Below are 15,379 nucleotides of genomic sequence, written 5' to 3'. Positions count from 1 at the left end.
CCCACCTTTGCCTTGCACACACAGCATTATCTTGGTCAGCAGAAGTCGTTTTGGGTACCATATATGCCTGATTCCATTTTGGGAGATGGTTTTCCCAATTCTGTTTTCTCTTTGCCTTCTGAGACTTGTTGCTTTGGATTTAGAAGGGGAAAGCAGAAATACAGGTCCTAGAATGCAAGAGCTGGCTAATCATTTCGCAAATGGAATTGGGTATGTTGGCATGTCTGTGGTGCAGGCACTTTTTCTACAAGTGATTGTAGGTTTTGATGCAGAATTGATATGCTGTTTGCAAAATGAGCCAGCTGCCAAAGTGCCTCAGTTGAGCACCATGTGTGGCAGCAAATGGCATTAAATTGTAATGTACCCAGGAAGTGGAATTTCATGTCATAGAAGGTGAAGCCGAAGGGTGTTGCTGATGGTACTGTGCTAAACAGTGGTGGTTATGCTCACTGGCCAGCACTGCCCCCTGATGTTGGTTGGAACGGGAGGAAGAATATCTGTGCACAACAGAGCAGAGAGCCTAAGTACTTGCTTGAGAAACACTGGTATGACCTCTGCCCTCCAAGTGAGACACAACAAAAGCATACAAAAACAATATGAGAATAGAAAATGGTCACAAAGGAATACCAACCGCAACAAGCCAGATGAGAGAACCCAAACACAGTGCTGCTGAGGGCTTGGGGGACGGAAATGACGGGGACCAATAGACATTCATGGACTTACTCATTGTTCGACTCCGTTGAGCTATAAGAAGAGCTGCATAGCCTAAGCTTGTAATTCATACAATGTATTGATTCCTTTGACAACATGTCTTCATTATTTCTCTAAACATCAGCCCAGTCAATGAATGTTCCAAGCTGGCACACACCTTTTTCAAAGCATCGTGGATAAAGTATTCTTGATTAACTTTATTCCCACCCACATTGATTTATATGCACACATTTCTTTTAAATGAACTATTATCAATTAAAGCTAAATAAAACATCCTTAGCCAAATAAACGATGCAGCTCAGCTCAATGGATAATTTCACATCACATTAAATAAACTAGGAATTGATATTTACAATACTAACTCCAACAAAATCTCATACAATTCAATTAATGTTATTTTCCACGTGTAATTCTTTCTGTTAATGTAAAAAGGGTTTTCGTGGGCGTAGAAGGCGTGTCCGGCAATGACCAAAATGGGAACTTGGTTTCAGAGCTTCATGGACCCATTCAAATCCCTATGCTGCCTAAAGGTTACGAACCATGAGCCAAGCTTCAAAAGATCCATGATCATTGATGTACATCCCTAGAGAAACTTGAGGAGCGCCTTGTAGACACCGATGCTGGTGGTGTGCGTTTAGTGTAATGAACCCCTCAACATGGCGCATATGAGCCGCTCTGCAACCTGAGGGGAGCAGGTGCCTGGAAGAGTTCCAGAACATGGCACTTAGGGATTGGTTGGTGACAATGGACAGCCATAAACCACCCAGGACAGGATGTGGATGCTGGCCTCAATCTCATTTGCGAAGGGGAAGAGGGTTACATTCCTAGATGGCTCCAAGAAATAAGATTGGGGTTGCTGGTGCATGCAGCAAGGTCTCTATTGGTGAGTGTAGCAGAGCCCATTGCAGGAGATGGCATGGAACGACAGACGCTGGCATGTGAAGTTGCTGCTGGGAGTGATGTGCTTGTTAGCTCTGGGAGCCACAGTGAGGCGCGCTATGTCCTCAGGAAGTCTTTGGCATAGGATACACAAAAAGGTAGGCTGCCAAAACAAGGGTTCTTAACAGGGAGTCTAGTTAACGTGCCACAGGAGTGGTGAATCCCACTGGAGAGCCAGAGATTAAATATGGCCACGTGGTACACATTTGTGTAAACAAGACGGGAGCACTACAGGCAGTTTTTGAAAATAGATGTACATCTGGTCCGGGGCTGGCTGCTGACATGGGTATATTGCTTTAGAAGGTGCTCATTGCTTGAATAACCCTTACCGGTGTGCTTGAAAAGAGTCTCTCCTCGTCAACACATAGGCCATCACGTCACCCCTCACGCCATCTGACTCGATGTAGCCCTCCTCTGAGTCCCTCTGTATCCTACCCCCCACAGTATATCTGTTCTGTTGTACCCACTGAAAAGCACTCTGTTATTTATCTGTATTGGTGTATACATCTATAAAGAGCTCTGTTGCTTCTGGAAGCTTGGTATGTGCTCAATAAATACAATAATAATAATTGAGACACTGTTGGGAGCATGTCATTATGTCCACTGTCTTATAAGTGAATCTAGAAACAGAGTACTGATACTTATGAGTTTTTCCTGAGTGTCCAATAACTGGCTGCATGTGAAGATGGGAGGCACTCAAAATAATACCTTCTCTTGTATGTGTGGCACACAGCGACATAATCAAGTAGACATGAGTAAGGTTAAAAAAAGCTTGTAGGTGTTCCAAGAGTGATGTTACATAAGAGGTGGCTTGCAGTAGCAGATATGGCGTAGAGGCAGACCTAAGGGTGTGTCTTGTTTTGAGAGTGAAAATTGCCATCTGCGCGGCTCTCAAAACAAGAATTGTTGTCTTGCCTTGCAGTGCTCAAGGAAGATATTGGGAGCTGAATTGCAGAGGATGCCAAATCCTCAACTAAGGCAATAAATGCAACAATAGGCAAACAAAATGACATCTTGGCTACCGAAAACAGGGTAATCAAAAATGAAAATGCAATACATGAACTGCAGAGTATCAGACTGCCTTGGTAATGCCAGTCAGATGGAGCATTTGAAAAATTATAACAGATTTGAGGATCTGCCTATGGAAATGTATCATCAGAGAAACTGAAGGATGTTAACTCTAATCAGTAAGCTATAATCCTAGATAGGGGCCATAAAGTTGGTCCGAAAAGAAGAAAATGCATCTCTGAGATATACTCCTGCACTCCTAATGAAAGGAAGGATCCTCAAGATAGCACCAAAAGGTTCCGGTACCGTCCCCATGTTGGGGCCACCCACACGGATGGAGGAAAGGGGACTATAGACTATGAGTACTCTAGTCACTACGGTGAGTAACTTTAGCTTTTAATTACATGGACAATAGAGCGGAGCTCCTCTGACCGCCTTTCCTACTGCTGGAAGTGCGCTTCACCCCTTAGCAACAAATCAGAATCACCTCAAAAGTCTGTTAATAAGCTGAAGAAATACATTAGCCGGTAGGTGCATTTTTTATGTTCTTATTTGCTTTTCACATGTAAGTGTTTTAGGATACGATTGTTCATGCATGCTTTCCTATAACAGAAAAGATAAAAGCCTGCATTTTTTCATCTTTTGTCTCACACATAGCTCTCTGCCCATCTGAAAAACCACTGTTTGCTATTGGCTCTCCCCATCTCCCTATATAGCACTGCAATCTCCCAAGTCCCTCTGCATCCCTATCCTCTTCATAGTCTTTCTGTCTTCCCTACCGACACCGTCTGTCTGTGTGTGTATCAAAATCTGCCAGCCCATTTTCCATGTTGGCATAACCTCTCCCTCCATATCCATTTCTGCACCTGCTCAATCTTTGTTTGTTTTCCTGACAGCTTTCCACTGGTGTCTGCTCCACTCCACTGTCTGTTTCTTGGCACAATCGACATCCATCCGTATTTACCCTTCCATTCACCCCGATTCTTCTCACTTCCCCACTTTGCAAATGCTTATTTAGCTTTGTGTGTTATCGGCTTGCTCAGCATCGCTTTTTCAATATTTATTTCTTTACAGTCTGTTCTAGGTTATGTCCTATATGCACTGGCTGGACTAGCTGGGTTTTTGGCACACTACCTCCTACCGCAGCTCAGGAAACAGCTTCCCTGGTTCTGTTTCTCTCAGCCGGTGCTAAAATCTGGGGAATACAGCCATTTTGAAGTCCGGAGTAAGTATGCCATGTTTGTAATAGAATGTTATTTATCTGAAGCCCTGTATCAACATCATGGCTATCTATCAAACAATCATAATTGAGAATGTCTTCATTGCAATTGGGGATGAACATTAGGAGAACAGAAACCCCAGGAAACATCTCACAATGGATAAAAAGTTGTATTTATCTAATCTACTGAAAAGGACTTGGGGTTTTTGAAGAGGTAAGGATCATGCGCTCATAACAACTTTACTACTACACCATGAGATCCTGACACCTCTACACTAGCTCCTAGGGAGGTCTAAGTCCACATGGGACTCCACCTGACAGATCCCCCTCGAAAGGAACAACCCAACGTGAAATACACACTCTTATGAAAAAATTGTTCAACTGACTTACAATATTAATATTGTGGGTATTTGTGTTATATCACACATCTCATAAACAATGTATTTCTTTATTTAATATATTCATTAAAAACATAACAATTCAGTCATATTATACATATTTAATCAAATAAAGTGACTTGTGCAAAATCAACAAGAATATATATATATATATATATATATAATTCTTTGACTAATACATTAATGCCAAGAACATCAATGAAAGGAGTAATTACCCTTAAAGACACTCACATCTGCTAGCACTTGATTGAATTAACCATCCATGTGTTTAGCACTAACCAATTTGTATCGTTGACGGATACCTTAATCTAGGACCTAATTTAGGCAACAAATGTTCCATTCCAACTGTCTACTAATCGTAACAGTGTTCACAATCCCTACATATTTCATTCTTGTTTAAGTCAAAAAACAGTATAAAGAACTTCATAAAGGGAAATTCCTGTGCCATCAATAATTTGTTTTCGATGTTCACCACAATATCATCTGGTTACCAATCTCGAGCGTTCCACAGTTGGTTTTTGTGTTTTCTAATTGAACAGCAACCACTGTATTTCTCAATAGTTGACCATATGCGGTGGGCGGGAGTATCTTCTTAATAGATGCTGATTGCCGTGTCTTTCCGCTCTTATGATAGTTGCGCTTTTATTATTGCTGTGTTGCTTACACGTCCGGTTCGTAACAAATCATTTGGGCTTTGGAAACGCTCTTCCTGCTTCAGTCCAGCATACCAAAAACCGAGTGTGCAGTGCTTTACCTCAGCATTTGTATATTGTTCACATCCTACTATCAGGTGGAGTCTCCCTAGGGGCTAGTTTAGAGGTGTCAGGATCTCATCGTGTAGTAGTAAAAAGTTGTATTTACCTTTTACCGATTGTTGGTTGTGTATCATAGGATTCTCTTGTTCAGTCAGATTTGACATCTCAGATGTCTTCACTATCCACCCCAATGATGATGATGATGATGGTGGTTAAATATTTAAGGAAGGAAGAACATGTTTGTACCACTTGTATATGCATTCCTATCATCTGCCCTGCCCTTCTTGTTTAGAATCCTGCTTCTCCATCATAGGATAGGTTGTATGAAATGTCCCAAGCAGTATTTGTATAGCAGGATCTGAATTTAAGGCTGAATCTGCATATTGTGTCTGTGTCTGGTAGCATTTGAATGTGGCAACTACCAGTGATTGGGTTTCTCCCAAATGTTTGAAAAGATGCAAAATCTTGTACGGAGGCGGAGTTTGCAGTAATTTTCCAGTATACTTAGAAGATAGGGGAGTCAGCACGTAGCTTTATTCAATTTCTGGGATGAGTCCTGCAATACAGAGAAGAATCATTAACCCAAAAATGACACTGTCGAAGTCCTGCTGAAGTACCCTGCACGGGATCGCACTCTGCTGCTTTTATCAGCAGATACCTGCTTTCCCAACTGACCTGAGGCAACCATGCCCATTGCGCTCTGCTCTGAGCTACTGGGACAAGCTAGGTTAAGAGCCTCCAAGACCTTTCTGCTTCCAGAAAAAGCCTTTGTTTCACTTGCAGGCCCCGACGCTAAGAGGCAGAAGCACCGGACAACTGAGGTCGAGTGAAAGGTTGAGAGTGCAGCCTACTATTACCAAAGACTATATGAAATCAAGAAACCGTGTTCAACGAACCTTCAGACTCCCGACAACCCGCAGTATTACCGGACTTGCACCTTTAGGACATTGTTTGGCACCGCCTGGCTGCTGGACCTATGTTGTTGGCTGGGAGATTACTGCACTATACTTGGCTTCAGCTCAACTATGTCTGTCACAGTGTCAACGTTTAAAACACTGAAGTCTTCCTTCCGGCGGAACACCATCTTTTTCCTTACTGAAATCATTGTTGCTGAACAGATGACTGTCTCCAATTCTGGTAGACTATGGATTTCAAAACTCTTTTAGTGCAGAGAAAAATTCAATGCCATGTTAGTCCAGTTTTAAAATCACACAAGATGCAGGTTTTGGTATCTTTCATTGGACTAACTAAAAACCCCATGCAAAGATGGAAAGAAAGTATTCGTTTTGAAAGTCCCACAGAGGACATCATCATATGTTGCTGAGTGATTTCACTCTGATGAAGAAGTCTGTAGGGCTTTGTAAGCTAATGCTTTGTTTCCATCTTTGCAGAGTGTTTTCATTTAGTCCAATAAAAGTTTTTAAAACCAAAACTCTTAACAAAACATTTTGATGATTTGCCATTGTTTTCCTACCATAGCAATCATGTTCATGTTTCCTGAATACTGCTGTGGATTTTTTGGGAGAAGTTAAATCCCTTTAGAATTAACCTGGCTTTGGGACTTTCCTAAATTGTTCAACCATTGTGCCCAGAAGTCCTGGTTGATTCTGAGCTCTTGCAGAGACTTCTAAATTGGCAGGTACACAACCTAAAGACTCAAAATATCAATTTTATTTTACAAATCTACTCACCTGTTTGTCTGCATTTCCTTTTTTGTTCAAAGATATGTTTTGAGCAATATATTGTCTGGGCATTGCCTTATACTACGTGTAATAGTTTTTTATAGGTCCTCCCGTGAGGACTTGTTAAGACTAACCTGTACTGTTAGGCAGGGTTTACACCAGGGGGTCCTGTCTTCTATAATTGGCAGAGCAGTCTGGATTTGAAATAAAGTACGATTTACACTCACCGTATGCAATAATGGAAGATAGACAAAGTATATTACTGAAAATATAGTCTTTAAAGGCTATAAAAATAATCTACATCTACAGTTCAGTACTGTACTACCTTTTATATGCATGTTTTATATTTTTCAAATGTCTTCAAAAATACCAAACTATTGGAACACAAGATTACAGGTAGGTAGCACAATCTTTCATACAGTTCTAGAAGTAAGGAAAAATGTAGTAGAATGGAGTGCAGATTAAAATAAATAAGTCGATTGTTGAGCTGGTCTTGCGCCAGCACCGTTCAGCCCTGACGAAGGGAGCAGCGAGTAGCCTGAAGAGAATGTGCATTCCAATGCTGGGAGGGCCTATGAGATGGAGTAAAAGCAACCAAAGTGTTAAGAAGATCCAAGGAATCAGAAAAAGTGTCAAACAGGATAGAAGAGACAGAAAAGAAAAGTTGGAGAAAGAAGGAAGAGTTTAGGTGACAACAGAGGAAAAGGAAACAAGATCTGAGATCACAATGGTGGAAGATAGTTGGAGATGTGGTAAAGGGAGAGAGGATGGAAGAGAAAAGGAGAAAATTATCAGATGGATAGGGAGAGCAGTGACTGAAGTCGAAGTAGAAATAGAAGAAAAGATGTTACCAAGAGAGGACCCTGATATCTGAGAGGGGGAGGTGGAATTTGTAGTAGAGAATAGGAAGGAAGAATGGACAGAAGTGGAACAGAAACATGATTAGAAGTGAAGTGGAGATTTGAATATCCCAAGAGAAATAGAGCGGCAGAGGAAGGCAAAAGAGCAGAAAGAGGAGTATCAAGATCATCACAGAAGTAAGAAATGGGAGCAGGCAGGCGTTAAATAACCACAAAATGTAGAGAAGGATGGGAAAAAGAGCAATAGTGATATTTAAAAGTTGGAAAGGAAAGATGATCCGACTGAGAATGGGATGAGGCAGGAGGAATAGCAGATAAAATAGCAAAACAACCACTGTGTCCAGAAGGGCAGGGGGTGTGGGAGAAAAACAACTGAGCAGAAGAAAGCCAAGCAAGTGTTGCAGTATTAAGCTTAGTCCGTGAGACAAAGAAAATGAAAGTGGAAAAAAGATCCAGAACAGAGTAAGCTTTATTACTAAGGGAACGCGAGTTCTCATAGTCAAAAGGCGTGAGAGAGATCGGTATAACTTAGAATGTAGAAATTGCAAGACAAAGAATTGTTGGTGTGGCCATACGAGAAAAAAGATGGCATAAAGAGATGAGGAAGAAAAGCACGTAAAATATGCATTAGGAGGAATATGACTACAACAGTAGTTGTACAACAAATAAGGATCACAGACCGCAGCAAGAGGAGGGGGCATATGCAGAGACGCAAGTCCAGATGGTCAGGCAGTGCAAGTCAGTAGTGGGAGAAAAGATATAGAAAACCAAGAGCCAAAGCTGTCAGCAACTACATAGCGACAGCAAGCTGCTACCAGCTGTAGACAGTGGACAGCAGCTGACAATGCAGACTTGGCCAGTACTTTGCCTGGGGTTTCGCCCCCCATCTTAATGTTTTAACTTCTGGGTTGTGGGGGGGGGCAGTCTGTCGGCGTGGTGGCCTACAGCCGAGGGAGTGCAGATCAAAAAGGTTGCCAGAGAGCCAGGCCGCAGGACGGCAGATCAAAAAGGTGCACAAAGAGCCAGAGCACACTGCAGCGGTGATGTTGCAGGCACATAGTTCTTCACGTTGTCCCAAGGGACAGGCAGCACTCCATTGTAGGAGGCAGGAGCCAGAGCATGCAAACCTCCAAGCCACAAAACAGGCTCTTCCGGTTATTTTGAAAATATAGGTACGAGTCCCAGGTGAACTACAGAAGAGGCAAACTGCAGGGTTAGTTCCTCCATTAGATAAAATAAATGAGTCTTCCCTGGCTGGGAATAGAGCACAGATACAGGATTAAAGACACACATCTTATTGGGAAGTAGTTCCCTTCTGTGATTGTAGAATGCTAGATGTCCTTTCTACAATGTAGACATTCGGAGAGTCACTGTGCTTGCAACACTTTTGCACACAAAGCTCTCTGCAATAGGATAAATCACTAGTTGTGTCTGCAGAAATATCCTTAAAACAACCACATATTAGTTCAGCAATGGTTGAATATTCCCTGCTCCTACTCAAACAGGGTGATCTAACTGGGAATCTGAAAGGGCTTTTAAACCTTTATTTGCCAGGATTATGCACAATATACATAGTACTAAGACACTTACATGTGCCAAACAATGACTTCAAGCAGTAGACAGAAATACAGGTTTTTCTAGTGTAGTAGAACATACCATTGGATAATTAACAGAGAACTCAGGTTGATTTATGTCGCGTATGAATACACAAACCAGTCCTGTCTTTTAGGCTCACCAATTGCATTCTGGGAAAGGAAGTCCAACATTTGTGTTCTGAAATGCAGAACATTGAATTGCACTCCTAAGGTCCAGACTTATAGAACATGATTTGAGTGGGTTTTTTTGTTTTTTTTAAACAAAAGTAAATTAATGGATTTGGTGCATTTCAGCATCTTTGAAATATTAGGCACAGAAGTCAAAAACTATATATTTTGGCTTCCACAACAGGCCCTCATTTAGTCTCTAGCTTTTTGATTGATTGATATTTTATTTCTATCGCGCTCGTACACAAGTGTTTCAGAGCGCGACAAGGGAGGGGGAACAGGGGAGAACAAAACAGTGATCTTACTAGGCCCAGTGACATTGAGAACGCGCAAGTGCATGGGTCTTCCACCACAAACTTTTTAATCCTTTCCTCTACACAAGACAGCCTGCAGTCCGGGACAGGTTCCCGATTATCTGCAGTTCTTTCAACCACTTCTGAAGCTCACAGAATAGTAACTTCAGGCACAGGTGATGGAAGTGGTGATCTTTATAAAATGGTCATTCACCATGCCACACGAGCTTGATATGATATGCCATTTATAACGCGCCTGTACACAAGTGTTTCTAGGCGCGACAAGACAAGGGGGGAACACAGAGGGCGGACAAGACAAACTATCTTACTAGACCTTGTGTCATTCAGATTTTGCAAGTGCGAAAGCGCAAAAGTGCAGGTGGAAGGGAGAGGGGCGAAGTGCCAGGGAGAGGGACGAGGAAGTGCAATCAGGGCAGCAATGCTCGCAGTGAGTGCAGCCAGGGCAGACCGGCTCTGCGAGGAGGCATGGGGCTGTAGAGGTTACAGTTACAGCCCCTGAGTGTGCTGTATGGTCAGATGCAGTGCAGGGGAGACTGATCATGGACTCTGGGGGCAGGCAGGCGCGAGAGAGAGAGCGAGAGAGACTGGCTTGATCAGCTTTCTGAACTTCAGGTGGTCCAGCTCAAGTTTGAGAGGGGCAGGGATCCCATTCCAGAGGGAGGCACCTGCAGAGGAGAGAGATCTACCCCCACCCTCTGCCTGGTGTAGCGTCTGACCCTCGGAAAGTTGGAGGTAGCTGAGCAAAGGACTTGAGAAGGAAGGTATTTTGGAAGAGAAAGTTGGATGTAGTAGGGGCCCGACCCCAGAAAGCCTTGTGGGCAATGCAGAGGGTCTTAAACTTGATCCTTGCAGCCACTGCGAGTCAGTGGGGAGATTTCAGGGCAGGAGAGATACGGTCCATGGGCTTGAGGCCAAGGATAAGTCTTGCTGTCCTATTCTGGATTAGTTGCAGAGGGCAGAGAGTAGAGGAAGGCAGATTAAGAAAGAGGCAGTTGTAGTAGTTCAGCCTAAAGAGAACCAGGACTCTGGAGACAGTGAGCTTCTGGGGGAAAGTAAGAAAAGGAAGAATACATCTGAGGAGGTGCAACTGTAGTGGGTCTTCTTGGCAAGGTCTGTGATGTGAGGAGTGAGTGGTATCGTAGATGACACAAAGGTTTTTTGCCTCACATGAAGGTGAAGGAAGAGGGCCCAAGGAGGGCAGCCAGACTGAGAGATTGAAAGCGGGAGCAGGGGTCCCAATGAGAAGGATCTCCGGCTTACTTGCATTAAGGCAGAGATCATTGGAGGCACAACAATCCTGAATCACATATAGACAGTCAGGACTGAGCGCGAGAGGAGAGGAGGCTGAGGGGAGCCTGAAAGAGAGCTGAATGTCATCCTCATAACACTGAAAGTTAAAGAAGAAGGTAGAGATCAGGAGGGACAAAGGGGCCATGGTGAGCGTCCTGGGGAATGCCACATGTGTAGATAGAGAGGTGGCAGAGAGAAAGGGACCAAGTTGGACCTGCGAGGGGTGGTCCAAGAGGGAAGGTCAGCCACTCGAGGGCCAGATCTGTGATGCCCAGGTTCTCACAGAGTCGGTTGAGCAGAATGGCGTGGTTGACTATGTCGAAAGCAGAGGAAAGATCAAGGAGGACGGAAGGAATGCTGGAATCAAGGTTAGAGAGCAGATCTTCCCAGGTGTTCAGGAGAGCAGTTTCTGTGCCTCTGGCAGCTCTGAAGCCAGACTGATGGTCATGGAGACAACCAACAGATTGTGTGTAGAGTAAGCTGGGAGATGGCCAGCCTTTCCAGGAGTTTGCCCAGGAAAGGGGTTATGGCGATTGGGTGATAATTTGCCAGGCAGGTAGGATCTGCAGAAAGCTTCCTCAGGAGGGGGCGCACAAGGGAGTCCGTAAGGGCAGAGGGGAAAGTTCAAGTGGCAAAAGAGTGATTACAGAAATTGGCCAAGGCTAGAGCGAGGGTGTAAGTTCCTTAATGGTTCTGGAGGAACAGGGGAGCACCTGTTCGGACGACACTTTGATATATCGGACTTGTCTAGAAACCTTGTTAGGTTTTGCCAGAGAGAAAGAGGAGAAAGGTGGAGGAGGGCAGAGATGGCTGAGGGGTGCCGAGAGAGGAAGAGGAGATAGAGAACAGGATGACCAGGAGCTGCAGGTGCAAGGAAGATTCTGTCGGATCGACTAGCTGAGTGCAACTCTTTCACATTAGGTATTAGCTAAGGCTCAAAGTCTTCAGAAAGAGATTGACCTCGCAAATAATCGACCCAAAGCTTTATTTACAGCCATTAGAAATGTTTCTAGCCCTACCTGCACACACGATAAGTTACCGGCATCTCAAAAGATGGGCAATGATTGGGCAATGATTTCAATACTGTCTTACAGAAAAAAAAAGTATCTGTTTCGAAGTAGTATTAATGTCCCATTCAACAACCTCATGTATTGAGGTGGCTACAGAAAATACAGTTTTGGACAATCAAGATAGTGCACCTTCTCACCGGTTACAGCTGAGAGTATTGAATCCTTGATTTCTCAGTTAAAACCTACCTTGGCCAAGAAGCATGCTTATGCTCTCAGCAGACCTATTCAGTTCTTGGTGAATGCCTCACTTGCGCAAGGTATTGTTCCTGCTGAACTAAAGAAATCTTATCTAACCACATTGCTAAAAAAGTTCACTCTGAATCACAATTTATCCAATTATCGCCCCATTGTGGGTCTCCTGTGCCCGGCAAAATCCTGGAGAAGGTTGTTACCTCCCAATTACAGGTTTTTTTAAGGGAAAAGAACATCCTAGGCCCCTACCAGTCGGGAATCGGATCAGGACACGGGACAGAGACCGCCCTACTTACTGTTTGGGATGATCTTCTCGAGACTGCCGACAAATGTGATACCAGCATATCGGCATGCTGGCATGGGCATAGGACATGGGGGGCACAGCAGGGACAACCCCCCACCCCCCACTATTTTAAGTGGGCGGGATATAATGGCATTTACCCCCCCCCCCAGAATATGTCTGTGATTTTTTTTTTTTAATGTCATTAATACATTTTATGTAATTAATGTATAAAGTGCCAGAGGGCCCTAAGGTGTAAGGACGTTGATCTACAAACACTGGCGTAATAGGGGCCCCACATCCTCAGCATGTGGGGGCCCCACTAGCCCATGTCCTGGGAGGGGGCCCCCACTTGGAGGAAAAAAAAGAAAAAAAATATTTTTTCACGTTTTCTTTTTAAATGTTTCTTTTTGAATTCACTCTGCCTTCATAAAGAAATTATTTCTGTTGGAGAAATAATTTCTTTATGAAGGCAGAGAGACTACAAAAATAAACTTTCTTTTTGAAGTCCAAGGGCTACCCCGCCTCATGACATGGAAGACCCCAGGCTGGAGGCCTCCATGTCATGGGGTGGGGTAAGCCCTATGACTTCAAAAAGAAATAATTTATTTTTGAAGTCACTCTGCCTTCATAAAGAAATTATTTCCGTTATGGTTCGGTCCTTAAAGGAAACAATTTCTTTATGAAGTAATAGTGCTCCCCTCAACCCCATGACAGATGCGTGTGTGTGTATTTTGAAAGGGTTCACACAAATGTATGGGTGGCTGGGTGTGCGCGTGCACGGTGAAAGGATGCACACTTGTGTAGGTGGCTGCTTGTGTGAGTGTGTGGTGAAAGGGTGCGCACTTAAATGTATGGGTGGGTGCCTGGGTGTGTGTACCTCTATGGTGAAAGGGTGCACACATAAACCTACAGGCGGCTGCTTGGGTGTGCCTGTATGGTAAAAGGGTGCAGACTGGGTGTGCATGTGTGTATATGGAGAATGGTGTGTGTGCTTGTGTTCAGGGGCGCAACAAAACCTACATTTTGGGGGGGCTAATCCTTCAAATATTGGGAGAGGCGCTAACTTCATGTGCTTTAGGGGGCAAACTTATTTGTGTGGGGGCATCTAACTTCTTAACACATTTTAATGAGACTATTTTAGTGCAGCTTCAATGTTACAAGCAGTTAACTCTCTCCTTTAAGTCTGAAAGCACCCACTTATGGACTGCTGTGAGAATGAGCGATCTTGTGTTCCCTCTCTACCCTTCCAATCACTCCCCTCGCATGCAAGTACTAAACGAGGAGACCCGATCTATGCATCTATGTGAGTAGAGGTCAATTATGCTGTTTTCAGAAAAAATCTGAAAGCCTCTGTTTGAATAAACCAACTCCCTAGACTGTAAACTTTTTATGTTTGTATGTTTTGCGCCCTGATGCCTGTGGGCTATGGCGCGGTAGAAATGCAGGTACTAACAGTGAAATGCTTTGCATTAGTAATTGCTGGGCCCTTGTTAACAGTGAAACCGAGGTGCCGTTTAACATCTGTGTCCTGTTCTGTTCTGGCAACTGCTCTAAGTCAACATAGGCCACATTTTCATGGGAGGGGTGCTGAAGCCCAGTCAACTCAATGGTGTTACTCCACTACTTATTGGTAATCATCATACTCATTGGTAATCATCATAACTCCTAGCCCTATGCTTCCTCATACTTTTGTATGAGGCAGAACTTGTGTATGAGGCTCTCTGCCTCATACACAAGTAATGGGATGAGGTAGAGGTACATTGAGGTAATGCCTGACTTAGCTACCTGTAATCTTCATTACTCCTAGTCCCACTTTTCCTCATCCCAGCACTTACCTATGAGGCAAGGATCCTCATATGTAAGCTTTGGGACAAGGAAGAGGAACATGAAGGTAATTCTGGGCCAAGGAGCTATTTTTAGAGGTCGGGGTAGGGCGTGGGAAAAGGGATGTGTAGGGGGTGGGATTGTGCGATAAATCATAATGGTTGTCCATTTCCAGGCTAAGCAGGCACGATATGTGGTATTAGTGGCTAGAGAGGCATTTTGGTGCAGCCAGTCAAGTCATTCCTCAGTTTGGTATGACTTTTTTTAACTGCGCATTTCTGTTAAAGCAATCCTGCTAAGTATAATTACCTGGCTAGACTGGCATTTTGGTGCTGTCAGTCTAGCCGTTTCTTACTGCGGCATTGTATATTGTTTGTGGGCATCTGTGTACAAGTCATTTATAACACGCCTGTACACAAGTGTTTCTAGGCGCGACAAGACAAGGGAGCAAAGATAGAAGGAGGACAAGACAAACGATCTTACTAGGCCTTGTGTCATTCAGATTGTGCAAGTGCGAGAACGAGAAATGCAAGGGGGGGGGAGTGCTCTGAGTAAGTGCAGCCACGGCAACGTGGTTCTGGGTAGTGCAAGGAGAAAAAGGGACTGTAGGGTTACAATTACAGCCCCTAAAGTGCGTGGAAGGCCCGAAGCAGTGCAAGGGTGACTGATAGAGAAAGAGCCTGGACCCAGTGAGACTCTGAGGGTAGCCAAGCAACCAGTCGGTATAGCAGACAGGTAGGTCAGCAGCGGAGGGAGAGAAAGAAAGCAGAGGAGAAGAAGAACGTTCTGAGCTGCTTCCGGAACTTCAGGTGGTCCGCTCAAGTTTGTGAGGGGCAGGGAGGCCATTTCAGAGTGAGGCACCTGCAGAGGAGAGAGATCTACCCCCCACTCTCTGCCTGGAGAAGCGTCTAACCCTTAGAGAGTTGGAGGTAGCTGGGGGAAGGGCTCGAGAAAGAAGGTATTTTGGAAGAGAGCATTGGATGTAGTGTGGGCTCCAACCCCAGAAAGCCTTGTGGACTACGCAAAGGGTCTTGAACTTGATCCTTGCAGCCACCAGAGAGATTTCAGAAC

At 44.1% G+C, this 15,379-nt stretch overlaps 1 protein-coding gene across 2 annotated transcripts in view; it reads left to right on the top strand.

The window, feature by feature from the left end:
- The window catches only part of PCNX3 (pecanex 3), a 1,956,057-nt gene that overhangs the window by 1,184,231 nt on the left and 756,447 nt on the right, over window positions 1-15,379 (top strand). For both annotated transcript variants that reach the window (XM_069644841.1, XM_069644840.1), the window contains one exon: window positions 3,733-3,883. In XM_069644841.1, coding sequence (XP_069500942.1) covers window positions 3,733-3,883 — 151 coding nt within the window. The remainder of the gene's footprint in view (window positions 1-3,732; window positions 3,884-15,379) is intronic.

This window comes from Ambystoma mexicanum, chromosome 2p (genome assembly GCF_040938575.1).
Source record: "Ambystoma mexicanum isolate Mex_15411 chromosome 2p, UKY_AmexF1_1, whole genome shotgun sequence".
Lineage (NCBI taxonomy): Eukaryota > Metazoa > Chordata > Amphibia > Caudata > Ambystomatidae > Ambystoma > Ambystoma mexicanum.
This window is presented reverse-complemented; position numbering and strand designations above follow the sequence as displayed.